This window comes from Cynoglossus semilaevis, chromosome 19, assembly GCF_000523025.1.
Source record: "Cynoglossus semilaevis isolate Cse_v1.0 chromosome 19, Cse_v1.0, whole genome shotgun sequence".
In the NCBI taxonomy this organism is placed as follows: Eukaryota; Metazoa; Chordata; class Actinopteri; order Pleuronectiformes; family Cynoglossidae; genus Cynoglossus; species Cynoglossus semilaevis.
The window spans coordinates 14,346,889-14,365,556 of record NC_024325.1 but is presented as its reverse complement, the minus strand read 5'-3'; the positions used below and the strand labels follow the sequence as shown (position 1 = coordinate 14,365,556).

At 42.3% G+C, this 18,668-nt stretch overlaps 1 protein-coding gene across 1 annotated transcript in view; it reads left to right on the top strand.

Annotated features, from left to right (window-relative positions):
* Positions 1–16,769, top strand: part of trpc4a (transient receptor potential cation channel, subfamily C, member 4a) — a 21,397-nt gene extending 4,628 nt beyond the window's left edge. Inside the window, exons 4-15 of the mRNA XM_008333221.3 lie at positions 4,775–4,915; positions 5,448–5,624; positions 6,493–6,693; positions 12,256–12,601; positions 13,338–13,477; positions 13,554–13,754; positions 13,845–13,966; positions 14,117–14,312; positions 14,394–14,574; positions 14,722–14,777; positions 15,065–15,154; positions 15,418–16,769. Coding sequence (XP_008331443.1) covers positions 4,775–4,915; positions 5,448–5,624; positions 6,493–6,693; positions 12,256–12,601; positions 13,338–13,477; positions 13,554–13,754; positions 13,845–13,966; positions 14,117–14,312; positions 14,394–14,574; positions 14,722–14,777; positions 15,065–15,154; positions 15,418–16,044 — 2,478 coding nt within the window. The 3' untranslated portion in view covers positions 16,045–16,769. The remainder of the gene's footprint in view (positions 1–4,774; positions 4,916–5,447; positions 5,625–6,492; positions 6,694–12,255; positions 12,602–13,337; positions 13,478–13,553; positions 13,755–13,844; positions 13,967–14,116; positions 14,313–14,393; positions 14,575–14,721; positions 14,778–15,064; positions 15,155–15,417) is intronic.
* Positions 16,770–18,668: the final 1,899 nt, after the last annotated feature.

Below are 18,668 nucleotides of genomic sequence, written 5' to 3'. Positions count from 1 at the left end.
CGAATGTGTTCATCGATCAATGAACGTACGGCAGGGGAATTGTTACGGCGCCTCCTCTGTGCATTTGAGCTGAGATGAAATGAAGTGAAATGACCAACAAAAATGAAAGAAATATAAGTGGGCCCCCCCGGGGCGGGGGGGTACATTAGGAGATAGAAATAGAACACAGACGGGGGGGGAAAAGCTGCAGGTTCTGATCCCTCGGCTGCCGCATCCACTCTCTTACCTTAATGTCTTTCTAAGATAGTGGCTCCATCCCATCACATGGACAAATTGTGACAATAGATCACACTCATCTTATCAAACCCTCCTCCAGGAGGAGCTCATTGATTGTATTAAGAAGCTGTCGGGGGGAGCATCCTGCCTGTTACCACTGACTTCTATGATTTTATTTTAATGAGCTTCATTTTGTGCTGCAACGTTGTGTGCCAGAGTGTGTGTGTGTGTGTGTCCTGCAGTCTGTCTGAGTGATGGGTTTGTAGGAATCTGGGAAGTGTTGTGGAATATTTGTTTTCCACACCGGAGCGCTGGCTCGTTCAAACAGCTTCATATATTATCTGCTGTGTATAGACAGATACACATCTGGCACAAACATGGAGCTCACACATTTCCTTAATTAGAAAACTGCCTGCAGGTGCTTTTGTCTCTCTCTCTCTAACTCTCTCTCTCCCTCTCTCTATCAATTTCCTTCTGTTTGTTTCCTCTCCAATCCTGTCATTTTCCGTGTTCAGTTTTAAGCTTCAGTGGACAGGAATATGACAGGAAGTGACAAAAACGGTCAAAGGACGACAACGTCCACACTATGTGCTACAGAACCATCTGTTGGAGTTTTTGGTTTTTATTTTTTATTCCTTTGTTTAAAAGGCAACAACATCTATGAAACAGGGAGAAAACTCCAGTGATCTGTGTCAGGGTCATGCAGTGGAACAGTGTTTGATGCCCTGGCCTTACAGCAGGCAGACCTTTGTTGTCTACATATGTGGCCTATAATGATGTTGGGGTTGGTCCAGTGAAAGTTTGCTGTCCATAATTTGCTCCAGTCACAATATCAAATATTGTTAGGACAAATCAAAAAATTAGGATAAATCAAAAACTTTGTTTTGTAAAAAGAAAGGCATTTTTGTGTCAAATATTGTTAGGACATATCAAAAAAAATAATTATTTTTGTGAAAAGAAAGGCACGTTTGTGAAAAAAAGATTGTTGCATTAGTCATTAATTTTTGTAAAATTGAACAAAAACACGTCCCAATTGTAAAAAAAAAAAATTTCATAAAATTCAGTTGTGAAAAAAAAAAGATTATATCTCGGTATGACAAACCTAAAAAGACATTATAAATTGCTTTTGAAACTCTCAGTATAAGGTACATTTGTGAGAAAATATTTTTGTAAAGTTTTACAAAATATAAATATTTTACAATTTATATGATTTTAGGGATAATTGTGAAATGTACAATTTTTAAAAAATTATTATTTTATATTTGTTTGATTATTCCACCCACTGGTGAGGTTGAGTCAGTGCAGTCTGCAGCCCTGCTGTCCTCAGTGTAAGGGAATCCCTCTCCAACCATATTAACACGAGCACTCTCAAAGATGCTGATGTCTGTTTTTTTTTTTTTTGCAGTGTCAGTAAAAACAGAATCGCTCACCGCCTCGTCACCGTGCAGACATTAGTGATGCAGCGTGGAAACGAAACAAACAGACGCACGCAGCAGATGCTAACGTTACATTTTTAATCAACACGCTAATGAGCAGCAAACAGCGACTCCACAGCTCACACTCTCCCTCTGTTGTTTTTCTGCTGGTATCATAGCTTCACCTTTCCCAGCCTGCACTGCTCCTGCTCTACGCCCAGACTGTCTGATGTCCATTATTTGATGTCTCTCCTCCACCCACATGTAGAGCAGAGCGTATGGCTTATTAGATCAACCTCCTCGGCAAGAAATGACAACTATCACACACTACTCTGTTGTCTTTTCAGCAGCAGTAAATCACGTCCACAAAAATAAATGACTCCTGTGTTTGAACCACACCAATGAAATGGATGAGGAGGTGAGAGGGTGAGGAGGATAAATCAGACACCCAGATAACATATTCTTCATATTTTTGGCTTCTTGCAGACGACTGTGTCACAGCGTCATCGACAAGTTATTTTTTTTTTTTATTGGATTTTAAATAGACGACAAGCCGACGTTTTTAGAGCAGGCGACGACACGACACATCTCACTTCTCGTCTAATCTGTGACTTATAAATGATCCAATTAGCTGCTTTTCCCTCTTGTAGAATCACAGCTCCACACAAAGGTTAATACAGGTCAATACAATAGAAATCCCTGCAGTGGATGGTAGACCACAGTCAGACTTTAAACCTCAATCTGGAGGATTATTGTCACATGAAGAACAACCAGACCCTAAAGTCAAAGGTCAAATCCAGGGCTGTGATTGGCTGCCGCCCGAGACAGAGCTAAAGGCACAAAAAAAAAACAGAAATTCACTATCGATGACGAAGATTGTTTAAAATCGACAAGGACCAGAAAAGATGTCATCATTTCAAAGACGTCTGATAAAAAAAATAATAAATCATGTTCAGACCGGTCTCTCAGGCGTCGCCAACAGATTTGACAAGATTTAATCACCATGTCTTTAACAACAACAGTCAGAGAAACGATGACGTCTCTGTTTCCACTGTTCACTCACTTATTATTGTGTTAATACACACACATTCACCTGCTGTTGTTTGTCTTGTTATTGTCAACAATGTACAAAAAATTTTTTAAAAATTCACCTGATGTTGTTTGTCTTTATGCTGCAACAATGTACAAAAAAGATTTTTTTTTAATTTCTGTCATTTGTAGGAATTTTGTTGCCTCGAACTAATCACGATTAATCATGATTAATTACGATAGACCCAGAGTTCTCGACAATTATTTCAATTTAAACTTTACTCATTTCTCAGCCCTACTACAGGTATAAAAAAGTCAAACTTCTCTTTTGAAAAGCTCCATCTCCTTACTTCCTAACTGCTGTAGGATTTAAAATATTATTGAAGGTTCACTGGGATTTCTAAATTATTTGAATCTTGACTGAGAGTCTTCCTCCTGACGCCTGCTACAGGAGTGAATTCTAACTACATTCTCATGGAAAGCTCTCCGTCTTTATGAGGTTTGCAGAAATGCCCCGCTTCTCGACGATCAGTCAAGCTTCAGCGCCTGATTTCCTGACTTCCTCGCTCGTGCAGTTACGCAGTGTTCCTTCACTTTCACACCTCTAATCCACCCACCGCCGTGTTTTCTGATTAGACCTCAGAAGTGTGTGGGCGAGGATAAATTGGATTTGGCTGACATCTTTATTCTCCCGTGAAGTTTTGCAGCATTCGCTTGGACAGATGTCTGTCCTCGTCCTCCAAGACAAGACGGCTGTGAAGTTTTCCTCCGTCTCTGTACGGTCGGTGTGTTTTTATCCAGTGTGTGTGTCTGTGTGTGTGTGTGTGTCCACAGGTTTTACAGCTTTGTCACTGGTACCAAAGCCCGTGGCTCTCGTCTTTGTCCACACCGCCGCTCTCTCCTCATCAGCCTCGTACCTCTCGCTGCCGCGGCACTGAATCTGATAATAATGCTTTCAATTAAAAGAGGTGTCAGGCCATTACTACAGGCTGCCTGCTGCCATGCTCTGCCTCTGAATGACACTGGATGAGTAAAAGGGTCTCAGCTGGAGGAGGCGATAAAGGAAAAGCCAAGTTGAACTGGTTTCCTTCTGAGCATAATCACTGCCTCTGAAATTGTGTGAAATATTGATTCTTGAAAAAAAAACAAACAGTGCTGTGATGTTTCTGCAGCTGCAGTTCTTTCACACCAGCTTTAGGTGTTTGGTTTTTTTTTTTTTTTCCACCCCTCGTACTCCAAAAGTGTCTCTTTTTGTCGCTCTTCATCCATTTAACTCCACTGTCAAGCCTTTAAAGCTGCTCTTGGAGGGAAAAAAGATTTTGTTTTTCTTCTGTGGTTTGGGCTGCGAGCATTTAAACCTGAGTGAAGAGGAGAAGGAGTCGAGGATCTGTTGTGTTCACAGGCCTCAAACAACAACATGTTTTTGGGTAAAACTGTACACAGACACTGGGGTCAAAAGGTCAACCTTTCCTGAGAATTTCTTTACTCTGTGGTTTTTAAAGGGTTTAAACACCCGTTAAAAACCGTCATTATCAGACGAGAAGTGGGTCTAAAAAAGACTTGGTGCAAAATCCTGGGGAACATCTTCATAATTTAACAGAGAGCGAAAGAGACTTTTCTACCATTTAATGAGGGCAGTAGTCCAGAGTATGGACTTCTAAGTACTGTAGTACTACTACTGCAGATGAATGTTGACACTTCAGTGTTCTGTCGTACCGTACAACATGCCTGTGATGATCAATTCTTAGGGCAGTAATATTAATTGATTTATCATGACCCAAACAGGGACCTGAAGTCAACCTCGAAAATGGCGGACACGATCATCATTTAAAGAAAACAGTGACATTACGTTGTTTTGCTGATCTTTTTTTTTGTGGTTTGTTAAATTGGTTACTCTTTTATTTTTGTAAAAATTCACATTTTTGTTGCCTACTTATTTTACTGCTTTGATGTATCAAAGGCAGGCTAATGAACGGAAATAAAACCTAAGAACTGGAGTTGTCTAACAGGGTGCTGCGCTCTGCTGTTAATTAAAGCCTCTCTCTGCTTAGAACTGGAGTTGTCTAACAGGGTGCTGTTAATTAAAGCCTCTCTCTGCTCCGTTCCTCTCACAGGTTCCTCCGATCCTATTGGACAAGCAGTTCTCTGACTTCACCCCTGACATCACTCCCATCATCCTGGCTGCTCACACCAACAACTATGAAATCATCAAGCTGCTGGTGCAGAAAGGAGTGTCTATGCCGCAGCCACATGAGGTCTGTGGCCCGAACCAGTGTGATGAGTTTTTGCAGTTTTGGAAATAGCTGTGAAACCACAAATCAACCCCCCAAATGTCAACAGTCGTCCAGGGAATAAACACAGTTTGGTCGGCGTGCAGCCGGTGGAATGATCCACTGAGTTGTTCAGTCAACTGTGTACAGGAAAGTTTCTAGAACGTTCTAACACAGGCATACAATCTGATAGACATGATTCCGAACTAGTAATACTTTTTTGTATCATTTTTGTTCAGCTAAAAATAAACAGCCTGAACTGCAGTAAGAAAACCACGCCTCCTCACAGACAACAGAGTGCAATACCATGTTTCCAATGTAACATTTAGAGGGGCGCTGTTTTACACATCGTAAAACGTTCTCTCTTTGAGAGAGAGGATAAGATGACAGTGTTTTTATTATGTCTTGCCTTCGCAAGAAAACGCCACGACGGTCCAGTGTGCAGGTGGTTGTGGTGAAAAGAAGTGATCTTGAATTCTTCATTTCGCTCACGTTGCTGCTCGGTCTGATGTTCCAGGTCCGCTGTAACTGCGTGGAGTGCGTGTCCAGTTCAGACGTGGACAGCTTGCGACACTCCCGCTCTCGCCTCAACATCTACAGAGCTCTGTCCAGCCCCTCCCTGATCGCTCTCTCCAGCGAGGATCCGTTTCTCACGGCGTTCAGACTCAGCTGGGAGCTGCAGGAGCTCAGCAAGGTGAGGAGTGGAAGGGAATAAAACTCCAGCGAAGGCAGGAGGCCGTGGCACTAGAGAGGCAGGACTTCAGCTGTACGTGTGCCCTTTGATGGTTTGTCAGCTAATAAGATGTGACTTATGGACATAACCGTGCAGCGAGTATGACAGGACGTAGTCAGAACCTGGATCGTCTCCTGCTGCTCTTCATTACAGTAGCAGAGATAAAAACGGGTCATAAACCCACAGCAAACGAAAAAAGACTTTTATTGAATCACAGTCGTTTATGATTTGATCTTTAGGTACATTAACAGCTTAATCTGGGATTTCAGTTTTCCATTAAGGCTGAGGAAAATAGGAGCCAGAGGGACGTTATAGGGTTATAACGTCCTTATAGGGTTGTATAGATCCCAAAGACTGGGTCTCGACCCTCAGGTGGGTTGCGAGAGTTTTTTTTTTTGGGTTGTCTCGCATCATGTTTCCCAGAGGTTTACGAATAAGGTCTATTGACTTGGGTCGCGAAGGTTTGAGACTTGAGATCTGGGTCCCGAGAAGAAAAGTTTGTTAAACACTGGTATAGGTCACACGTGACAAACACAGAGACACTGTCTAACCAAACATCATAGCAGATCTCACTACTGTCTTATAAACATTCACCCCTGACACCTGCCTCCATCTTCACCTTTTCTCCACCTCAAGAAACAATATGATTTGTTTCAGAATTTGTGACCAACTCATACTTATATTCAGTTAATAATTCCAGGACTTTAGAGAACCAGAACCAGGAGGTTACGGTACCTAAAAACATGTTTGTTTTTTTAAAGAGAATCCTAGTTCTGGTAACTGTATGATCTGAGAGACTTCCTGTTGACTCGATGACTGTGTGTCGCAGGTGGAGAACGAGTTCAAGTCAGAGTACGAGGAGCTCTCGCAGCAGTGCAAACAGTTCGCCAAGGACCTTCTGGACCAGACACGGAGCTCCAGAGAACTGGAGATGATCCTCAACTACAGAGACGATACCAACCCGTTGGACGAGGAGGGCAACAGTGACCTGGCCAGACTCAAACTGGCCATTAAGTACCACCAGAAGGAGGTAGGACCCTGGTTTAGAAACACACAAGATATCTGGTTCTGTGCTTGCTTCCTGGTACTAACTGAATCCTCCGGTGCTGATCTTTGTTTTGGTTGAGCTTGTTAGATTTGGCCTCAGCCAATAGGAGCCTGGGGAAGCTTTAACACTCTCACTGTTGCCAAACTAATTTAATCTGCTGTTGCTTAATTTCACCCTTCAGTGGCGTTATGAACATGTGGGGCCCTGTCAGGGGGTGGGGGGGAGGTGACGGGGGGGGTGAACAACAGAGTGGTTGCCGTCCCTTGTTCTGAACCAATCAGGTGGATTTAAACAACTTACAGGCAAAACATTCAGACAGAAATCTCTTTGTTGCTCTGTCGTGCATAATTTATACCCGTTTGACATTTAGAATAAGAGCAACTTAATAGTGTGGCACACTGTCATAGTCTGCACTGGATTTTCTTCTAATTCTAAGTCTTCTAAAAGACCTTACAGTGAAGCAAAGGTACATTTGAAGTAAAGGTACATATATGAAAAAATATATAGACATATATAGTATATATACATATACATATATTATATATATATATAATACATATATACATATATTTCTACACACATATATGTGTATATATGTGAATATATATTTGTATATATTTTTGTGTGTGTGTGTTTTAAGGGTGTTTCACGCCACCTTTTTTTTTCTTTTTTTTTTGCTTTGCCTTTTCCTTCTGCTGTGTGATAAAGCTTTTGCCAGTGGGTTTGACTTGTGAACAATTAGAGGAAATAAACTGATATCAAGTTGCATTTTACTTTTCAATCGGGCTCAGAGGGGAAACTGGCACCGGTACCATTTAATCCCTCAGTGGATGATGAAGTGCGCTGTGTTCAAACGAGGTAGGAGTTTTTGCATTCAGATTACACCTGCGGAAAGATAATTGTAACTAATGAGGCATTTGAGTCATTCACATTGGGATTTCAGACCATTTATCTTTTTCTTCCCCCCGACTATCTCTGTTTTTTTTTTGTTTTTTTTTGGGTAAAATCTGTAGGCTGTGATGATTTGAACAAATGAGCTTTGATTGTCAGATGTTTCGGTTTATTGGGTTTATTGTATATATGAATATATTTATACATATGTATACATGTGTAAATATATATAAATACATAATTATATGTATGCACTTATATATATAGGTATGTGTATATATGCGCATACATGCATCACGCTGCACTTTCCTCCTTCATCCATTAGGGTCAGGTTGACAACGACAGGTGGACAGATCACCACGTTGAGTTATGGCAGACCCTCCAGACTAATCACAAAACTAAACACACACACACACACACACACACACACTGTACTGCAGAACATCAAACATCCACAGCTACACCTCACCTCCCCAGGACCCTTTCAATTATACAGCCAGTATCCCAGTTTGCCCTTCTGCTGCATCCATAACACCCATCGATCGCTCCAGGACTTTGATGGAGGACAGGGTCATCATCTTGTGGGTAGCAATCCACGCAGCTGCCCTTTGCAAATGATAAATGTCCCACACATCAGTGGTGATTGGATGGGTTTGTTACTTTGGAAATTAAACACTTAAAGATCTTATTTTTAATGATATGAAATAATTTGTCAGTGAAGTCATTTTAGAAAAGAAATTAGATCCAGTCTTTTCATGGTGTTTCCTGTTTTTGACGTTACTAAAGCTGCTGAATCTGACAGCTACATTCTGCCATTTAAAAAGAAAAACTTTTTTAGAGATGCCTTGAAATAAAGCGTCAGATTTTTTTGTTAATCCCACAGAAAATCCAGATCTACACAAAAGTCCTCTTAACTTTGAGATTCAGATTTGAGTTTGTGATCTTCCTATTTTCCAGTTAAAAACTTTCCCAAAAAAACATGCAGTCATCAGAACAACCTGCAGAGTGTTATTAAACCCCCCTCTGGTGTAGTTTTAAAACATTTAAAGGTTTGTATTTTGGTCTAATTTGTTTGGTTAAGCTCTGTTACTTTAACGGAGACTGTCAATGGTAGTACCTGTTGATGGTAATACCTGTTGATGGTAGTACCTGTCGATGGTAGTACCTGTTGATGGTAGTACCTGTTGATGGTAGTACCTGTTGATGGTAGTACCTGTTGATGGTAGTACCTGTTGATGGTAGTACCTGTTGATGGTAGTACCTGTTGATGGTAGTACCTGTTGATGGTAGTACCTGTTGATGGTAGTACCTGTTGATGGTAGTACCTGTTGATGGTAGTACCTGTTGATGGTAGTACCTGCATACAAAGGGAAGTGGCTGCTGTGTAAAAGGGCAGAAACTGATGTAGTTACACAGATGCTCTGTGTAAATGTGACAGATGATCTTTAAAGAGAGAGCAGGTTTTTAGCCTCTGTGTGACACCGAGGGTTAAGTGGACTGAAAAGGCTTTTTTCCCCCCTCTGCAGGACAACCAGGGCTTTTGTTTTTGTGGTTTCGCACTGAGCTGTTTTTGTATGTGTGTGTTTTTATGTTCTTTTTATAGCCCTGTGTATTGATAAGTGACTCATGTGGAGCCTGCGTGTGACCCTTAATTGTACTAATCCAGGACTCCATATTTGCACGTGTGCATGTGCATGTATTTGTCCATTTATCGGGTATGTGTGTGTATGTTTTTTGGGGGGGATTGTTTTGGTGCATGTGCATGTATTTGTCCATTTATCAGATATGTGTGTTTTTTGGGGGGGATTGTTTTGTTTTTTTCCCCAGCTCTTCCGTGGCTGCCGTGCTCACAGGCTTTAGAAAAGGCAATTTAAAAAAATGGCCCAGGAGAAATCTCCACAGGCCTCTGCAGCTGAAGAGCTCAGCCAACAGAGCAGTCGCTGCTTTGATGCAGTGGGAGGTCAGAATCAGATAAAACAACATGTGGAACGCACAAAGCACAGACTTAATCACGTGCACTTCAGATCTCCCATCATCCCGAGGCTTCTCACAGCAGGCTGCGTCGATCCGTTCGGATAAACTCGTAGAAAAAAGTAAGAGAGGAAACCATTTCTTTGCCGTTTGTGATTCTCCGAGGCGTCGAACGAGACCTGCTACTGTAAGGCTGCAGTTTGACATTGCCCCCTTGTGATATTGCATAAAAACTGCATCGCAGCGTTTTCCTTGTGTTTAATGTCATTTTCCTGAAAATGAATTTAAACTTTTGAGAATCAGTGAATATCTACACAAGGGATGTTATCATTTTTACTGCAGCTGAAAAAATAGAATTAAGGCAACATGTTTAATTTCAAATAAGTCTGTTTTTTTTTTAATTTTTTTTTTTTTTTTATCATGACCTGAAATATTTGCACAATAATTATGGCGCAATAATTTGATTAATTCGATTTTTTTTGGGCGGGGGGGCGAAGTATCACAGTCTTTTGTGAATAATCTAAAATATTTTCAGGGCCTGTTGGCCGTCGAGAGATGGACAAAATATTTAAAAAAAGAAAGAAAAAAAAAACCCTTTGGAAGCTGATGTTAAAAACCTGGAGGGTCTTCATGAATCAGGCCTTCTCATTATTCTTGAGTCTAAGCGACTGTGACAGGGACAGAGAGAGAACGTGGTCTGGTCAGGGATGTGTGACAGTTCTCGCACACCGAGGGTCTGGCCAAGAACCATATCTACATGTTTGGAATGGAAACCCAGAGGAGAAATAAAGCACTGACAGGAATATCTCCAAGAATAAATCCAGCTCTAACATAGAATATACAAGGAAAGATTTGATTTGGGCAAAATATCCTCTGAGATTAAAGACCAACGTTTACTAAAGACTAACATGTTTGTTACAACAATGCTGTGCATCATGTTTGGTAAAAGTGAAGATGAAACAGCTATCCCCGCATTTTTACCGCCCCCTGTCTGCCTCATTTAGCAATACACATTAGAATAGTATCGTTTAAAGACTTTGAAGTACACAGGACTGTCCATCCACTGGTGTAGCTGTAGGTTAGTCTCGATTAATCGTGATTAATCACATTGTAATACAGTATATCATGACTAATCATGATTAATCAAGGTGAATAGTCATTCCTAAATATGTAAAAAAAAAAAAAAGTTCCTTTTTTGTTGCTAATTTGCAGCTAAATGAAACCATTCATTTAGAGTATGAAACACTAATTAACTTTTCAGTCCGACCTCGTTAGTATCAGTGCGACCTTTTAATGGCCCGCACTCATTAAGGTAGAACATTAGGCAGTGCATTTTGTTTACCGTCATTAGTGTGATGTACAGTGTTGGTTGAAAAGCCTTGTTAGACGGGAACGTGTCAACACATGGATCATTAACACTCACACACCTGAGCTGCTGCTGCTGCTGTTCGTCTGTACAACACGACCGTTGTTTGACGTGTTGTCGCTCGGTGTTGATTTCTCTCTTTCAAACTTTGGGTTCAACGGTTTAATGAGGTCAAAGCTTCGGCGGATGAGGACGGTTCAGGAGTTCCTTTCCCGTCCTCCCACACAGTCTGCTCCAGACACCAAAACTGAAGAGTCTTCATCAGACTCTGACACAAACACTTATTAGGTGGGGAGTTGGAGGGTGAGGATGGGGGGGGCGGTATGTGGTTCCCATGGTAACACGGCTGCAGAGCTTTTGAACAGTCGCCCTCTGGATTCACTGTGACTGTGAGTTGACTCGCGTACACGTCAACGTATTTCTCAACACGTCTGGTTGAGTAAATGTGACGCGGCACCGATCGCGTTCAGTTAGCATTAGCTGCAGAGTCAGTGCCGCGAAGCTGAGCTTCAGTTAACAAACACACGGCACAGAAACACTGACATCTCAGCCAATCACAGGTAGGAGGTGACTAGTTGGCGTCTAAATTGAAGAGTTGTTTCTTTTAAATATAGAAGACGACATTTTGCTGAGCAGGAGAACAAACTGGGTTTTAAATACCAGACTGATGACAGCCTGGTCTGCAGGTGTGCAGCTGTCAGCCAATCAGCACGAGGCCAGGTCGTCAGAGGAAACTCACCACACCTGTGGCTCATTCGTTCCAACTGAGAGGAATTTAAATTGATGAGCTGCAGACCACCGGGCGTCCGAGTGTTGTTAAAGGAAATAAATAAATATATATATATATATATATATATATCATATAGGTCAATACATGTTATATAAGGTCCCTCCACAGAAATGTCCACAAGTGGGATAAAGAAAGAATGTCTGAGGACGTGGCTCCTCTGACAAAGAATTTTTTTAGAAACATTTTAGACATTTGTGTCTGATGATTTATAGAGAAAATAAAATACATTTTGGATTTTATTTGATTAATGTTTCACTTTATGACATACGGTGGTCCTTGGTCCGTGAGACGTGTAATTATTATATTTTTAAAGTGTATATTAACCCTTTACGAACCCTTGAGGAGGCATCATAGGGCGTGAAATGGATGCTCTGAACTTGAACTCTCTGCCGGAGCTGCAGTAATGTGAGCACTTGGCTGACGTATCATGTCTGTAACCCAGTGAACAGCCTGGAGCTGAGGATGCTCCGTCTGCAGGAGTCTCAGGCGTTGATAAATGATTTTCGTCTCTTCCTTTTCTTCTAAGTTCGTCGCTCAGCCAAACTGTCAGCAGCTGTTGGCGTCTCGCTGGTACGACGAATTCCCCGGCTGGAGGCGGCGACACTGGGCAGGAAAGTTCGTCACCTGCATCTTCATCGGCCTCCTCTACCCCGTGTTTGCTCTGTGCTACCTCATCGCCCCCAAGAGCCGCTACGGCTTCTTCATCCGTAAGCCCTTCATCAAGTTCATCTGCCACACGGCGTCGTACCTGACGTTTCTCTTCCTGCTGCTCCTGGCCTCCCAGCACATCGTCAACACAGAGCAGGACAGACAGGACAGACAGGGGCCGGCGCCCACCACGGTGGAGTGGATGATTCTGCCCTGGGTGCTGGGTGAGTCATGACGGGGGAGAGGAGAGGAGAGCGGAGTCTGGGTTCTTTCGTTTGTTTAGCAGGTTTTTTATGTGTGTTAATCTGTGAAAGGATTGAATTGACTTTGTGTCTCAGTTGACCTTCCTGTGACTGATGAGACGAGGAATTTATTCCACTGCTCTGATACTAAACTACTGCAGTTAAATGAAACTGTGAAGTGACGGTGGAGAAAATGACAATACGATATAAATTGACTGTATTTACAGACTGAAAGTCTGGGTTTTACTTTAGTAGTTTGGCCGATCGTGTTTATAGATTTCACTTCCACTTAATATTAATAGACAGTCTAATGTATTTGCTACTTATTGGACCTTTATTTTACCAGGGATAATCCCACTGAGATTCAAACGACAGCAACATAACAGTTCCAGATTAAAACATAGGTTCAAACATCTATCCATCCATCCATGCAACAAACGCTTTAAAACAAATGTCATATTAATAAACTGTCAGAAAAGGAAATCTAAAGTCAGTAAACAGAGATTTCACACTTTCTAAAGACCATTTCAGTATAACGTGATTGTTCTACTGTTAATGCAGTGTCAGCATTTTGTGACCAAACAAGGAAAGGAAAGGAAAGTCAACGTTGCCTGGAATTCCTGCTCAGTTCCATTTGTTTTAGGACAAAATGTTCTGATTGAAATATAAAATCTGACCAACGACTAAAACAAATCTGATCATTTCTGTTCTTTTCTAGGATTCATCTGGGCAGAAATCAAACAAATGTGGGACGGTGGTTTCCAGGATTATGTCCACGACTGGTGGAACCTCATGGACTTTGTCATGAACTCCTTATATTTGGCCACCATCTCCCTGAAGATTGTAGCCTACACAAAGGTGAGTCCGGTCCGTGTTTGACAGAAGATCCTTCAGGTGTGGTTTCCTCTTCACCTTCTCCATCTTCTGCCTTCAGTACAGTGGCAGTCGACCCAGGAACCAGTGGGAAATGTGGCACCCCACCCTGGTGGCGGAGGCCGTCTTCGCCATCGCTAACATCTTCAGCTCCCTGCGTCTGATCTCCCTCTTCACGGCCAACTCCCACCTGGGCCCCCTGCAGATCTCTCTGGGGAGGATGCTGCTGGACATCCTCAAGTTCCTCTTCATCTACTGTTTGGTGAACCCCCGACTACAGGAATATTCAGAGCGCGGGGCGTCAGACGTGACGTAATCACGCTAAAGACCCCAAATATTTTCTTCTCTACAGGTTCTTCTGGCCTTCGCTAACGGGCTGAACCAGCTCTACTTCTACTACGAGACCAAGGCCTCGGACGAGAAGGGGAAATGTAAGGGCATCAGATGTGTAGAGCAGAACAACGCCTTCTCCACGTGAGTTGCCGGCACTCTGTAGCCGAGGGATTGAAAAGAAAAAGAAACCAATCTGGGCCACATTTCAAGATGTCAACTGTTTAAACTGCAAAAAAACTGTTAGCTGGACAAATATAGTCTCAACACTAATGATAATGTTGCCCCCTGCAGGTTGTTTGAGACACTGCAGTCTCTCTTCTGGTCCATCTTTGGCCTGATCAGCCTGTACGTGACCAACGTGGTCCCGGACCACCAGTTCACAGAGTTTGTGGGAGCCACCATGTTCGGCACCTACAACGTGATTTCACTGGTGGTTCTCCTCAACATGCTGATCGCCATGATGAACAACTCGTACCAGCACATCGCCGTAAGAACAGACAGCTAACGCACACTGGAGCCCGCTCAAATCCAGACGTGTTTTTCCAACAAATCTAAACCTTGGTTCTAGGACCACGCTGACATTGAGTGGAAATTTGCCCGGACCAAGCTGTGGATGAGCTACTTCGAGGAAGGGGCCACTCTGCCGGCACCGTTCAACATCATCCCCAGCCCCAAATCATTCTGGTACCTCATGTGTTGGATCAAGAAGCAGATCTGCAAGAGGACGAGGTCCAAACAACCGGAGACCTTAAAATTGTTCATAAAAAATATCGTATTTGGTTTCCTTTTTTTTTTTTACAATTATTTCAATCAGTACGAATTAATATTTAAGGCTTTGTGACTACATTAGAAAATACTGTTTTAAGAGTAGAAAATATTTATTTGCTTTAATCAAATTGGTTTTTTACAGAGACGAGCAGCAGAGAATGTGAGGATAAACCACCAGTATCAGGTAACTATATAGTGTGTGTGTGTGTGTGTGAGTGTGTGGCCGACAGCGCTCCTTCTCTTTCATTCTCCGTCTGTCGATACGAAGCCTCCGAATGTGGGCTGTAATAGATTTGTCCATCACCGTCCTCTGTGTGCAGTTTTCCTCTCTCTCCTCCACAGCAGGGGGTTCTTGTTGTTCTCAAAGTGCTCCACTCTGATTGGCTGTAGCGTTGCATTGAACTGACACCACTGATAATGGTATTTTATCTCGAATGGCTCTTTTTTTTTTTTTTTCAACCACGTTTGTAGGAGGTGCTGAGGAACTTGGTGAAACGATACGTGGCAGCCATGATCCGAGACGCGAAGACTGAAGAAGGTCTGACTGAAGACAATTTCAAGGTAGGCAGACAGGGGGCGATAAAAGACTACTATAATCAACAGCAAATTAATAACAAGTCGTTGTTTTCCCGACATGTATTGACAAGATTTTTCAAAATACTTATGTAGTATTCACCCCAGGCTAACTCTTATCATTTTAGCTAATTGTTAGCTGGTTAACTTTTATTACTATCTCTCGTTCAACTTGTAGTTTATGAAGTATTTCTTAAATCTTTACTTTACCAGAAGAAGTCACTTTAGTGATGCCTTTATTTTTGTCCCAGGAACTCAAACAGGACATCTCCAGTTTTCGGTACGAGGTGATGGGAATGATGAAGACGGGGAAGCCCGGCCTGCAGGCGGCCAAGGCGAGCTGCAGCTCCGTGGACTCCAGCCTGGCCTACTCCAACTCATCTCTGAAGGTTTCCTCCTGCCCACAGGGGGCGCAGGTGAAAAGTAACAGATTCAAAATGATCACCTCCATCCTGAAGCAGGGCAGTTCCACAGCTTCGCCCAGACCCCCCGAGACCCTCAACGGTCTTCCCAACGGACTCCTGCCTCTGATTCTTGACGACAGCCGGAGTGAAAAGAACAGCAAGAGGAGGAGCGTCTCCAAAGACGTCACCGACTTTGGTTTGTTCCAGAAACGCCACTGGAGCGCCAGTGACGCCACATTGGGAGAAGGCGAGACATCGAGGATGATGTACTCCTTGTCAGAGGAGGAAGGGGAGTCTGGGGGCTTGGACACTGAGGAAGGGATTAAAGATCATCCGGCTGTGGGTGAGGACGAGGGGGACGTCGTACAGGGTGAAACTGTGGGAAAACCTCCAGAATCTGTGGCAGCGACTGGAGACAGTCAGGTTTCAGACACTAACAGCTGCCTGGAGGAGAACAAGGAGAAAATGAACTGAGGAGTTAAAGACCTCGACCCAGTAGCTGAGGGATGTGCACAGGAGTCAACGTAACGATGACATCACTGCAGATCACACTGTGCTGGACTGGAGCCGGAGAGCGACAATCAACGTGAGCTTTAAGTCAGAAAGTGATGCCTGCCTCGAAAACGTCTTTGTTTGGTTTGTTGTTTCTTCACAAATGATCAGTTTTGACTCAGGGAGGTCTTTGGTTCAGATTCAGTTACAAACCCAGTTTTAGGAGGCAGTCGGTTTTTCTTCCTCACAATTCTTCACTATTCTATTATTTCACAGGCAAAAGGACAAAGGAAAAACAACGGAACGCCCAAAAGTTCTATGACATTTCTTCCCAGCCTGGGATCAATAAAGTACGTCTATCTATTTAAAGAAAATATCATGAAAATAAAAAAAGCAATTTATCTTTGTACAGCGCTAGGCACAAGGTAAAAAAACTAACAAACTTCTTTGTCTGTAATACACATAATTTCAAACAGATATTCATTTTAAGTACAAGAAAGAACACCAGGTGGCGCTGAATTCAAATCTGCTTTCTTTTAAAAATTTGAATTTTACTTTTGTTGGTGAAAAACCTGATTAAAGGGGAAAAAAACTACTTCACTACCCGACTACACGACTTCATCTTCTACTACTATAACGTTCCTCAACTTTGAATTTCCAAAGTTTGTTCAACACTGTGGAGAGAAACTGTCATCGACCTTTTTGAAAAAACTGTGGAGAGAAACTGTCATCGACCTTTTTTGAAAAGTTTCAAGGACATCGTTTCACAACAGATTCAACCTGGCGAAACATTTTTAGAACCAACTTCTCTGGAAGCGAGGTTTGTAAACAGAGGATTTAGATTTCAGGATTATCTCACCTTATCTCTCGCCTGCAGATTATTAAAAGGTAATTACGCTGTGAAACTGACAAAATCCTCAGATCCTAATCTCCTCTCCTCTCCTCTAGTGTCCTTCCCAGACACGTGTTCTTCTTTTTTAAAGTTACTGTTGACTCTCTCTCTCACTCTCTCTCTCTCTCTCCCTCTCTCTCTCTCTCGTCACTTCACCAGAGCAATAGATAACTTCCTGTTTTAGACCCGATTCTCTGCCTTATTTCGTCTGTCGCTGCACTTTACACAGATTTCCAGTGATTTCTCCTCCACAAACCTCCAGTCTTGCAGCAGATCTCGTCAAACCTTCTCTATGCAAACACACGTAATAATGAGGGTCATGGGTTCTACTGTGGCATTTCACCAAAGTGAATGGAATGAATGGCAAAGTGAAGATGGAATCAGAAAAAACCCCGGACTGGACTCTGAGCCCCTCAAACATATAAAGACCAGTTATTCAAGTTTTCACTCCTGCAGAAACATGATGTAATGAACAAAGTACAGCAGCTCACAAATAAACCTGAAAGTATACTCCGTATCTGGACGTCTGTTTCCTGTTGATGTTACACGAGCTGAGGTCGCGACACTGCGGACGTCACATGACGTATAGAATATAGAGCTAATGTTGCTAGCAGTTGTTTTTCCAGGTGGCTGATACACCAATATCAGATCAGTTATGTTTACATTTAAAGGTGCCTAATAATAGTGGCTGAAATGCAGCCCCAAACCTTTACAGAGCCTCCCCCTTTCCCTCTATTTAGCCTCAAATACAGTCATAAATGGTGTGGATTACTGATAGTTATTTAACTATCAGTTTTTGCCAGAGCTGATGGTTGAGTGGGCCACGTTTGGCCCATGGGCCACCATTTGATAACCACTGCACTACAAACAGTGTTGGAACATGTTTTAACAATGAAGGAATATGAACAAGTTGAGCATCGTTGACGCTTGACACATGTTCCTGACTCAGTGACACTGTGTGAGTGTTTTTTCGCTCTCTGCCACTTTCAGTCCCGTTTTTAACAAGTAGTGATGAAATATTCAAGGCCTGATGAAACTGCTCCATGTGGGATCAAAAGGCCTGGAGTGGCTCTGATGGACTGAAGTCGGCTGTCGCGGCTGCACTGACACAGAAATAAGTGCTCACACTGATTCATGGTTCACGGGAAAAAAAGAAAAAAAAAATCATTTTTAATTCATGGATATTACTGCCGTATTCCGCTGAGCAGACGCTCGGATACAGACGAGCAGAGATGGGCAGAGTAGCCAAAAATTGTACTCAAGTAAAAGTACTGTTACTTCAGATTAACATTACTCAAGTAAAAGTAAAAAGTCCAAATAATTACTTGAGTAAGAAGTAAAAGTACTTGGTGAAAAAACTACTCAAGTACTGAGAAGCTTTCTCCAGTATCTCTGATAAAAGTACCGAGCTAAGTAGCAGAGTAAGAGTACTCTTTCTTCTTCATAAAATCTACTCAAGTAAAAGTAAAAAGTATAGTGATTTAAAATTACTCCTGGAAGTATTTTTGAAAAACTTACTCAAGTAAATGTAACTCGTTACTACCCTCCACTGCTTGTTTCAACGATAAAACTTGGCCCAAAGTTGGAAGGCTGCAATCACCAGTTCTCTCCACAGGAGGGCAATGTAATCATAGTTTTGTGTTCCCATGTTCCCATACATGTGTGGTTAGGATTGGATTTAGAGGCTGGGTACTTGAAGTACTCACAATAAAAA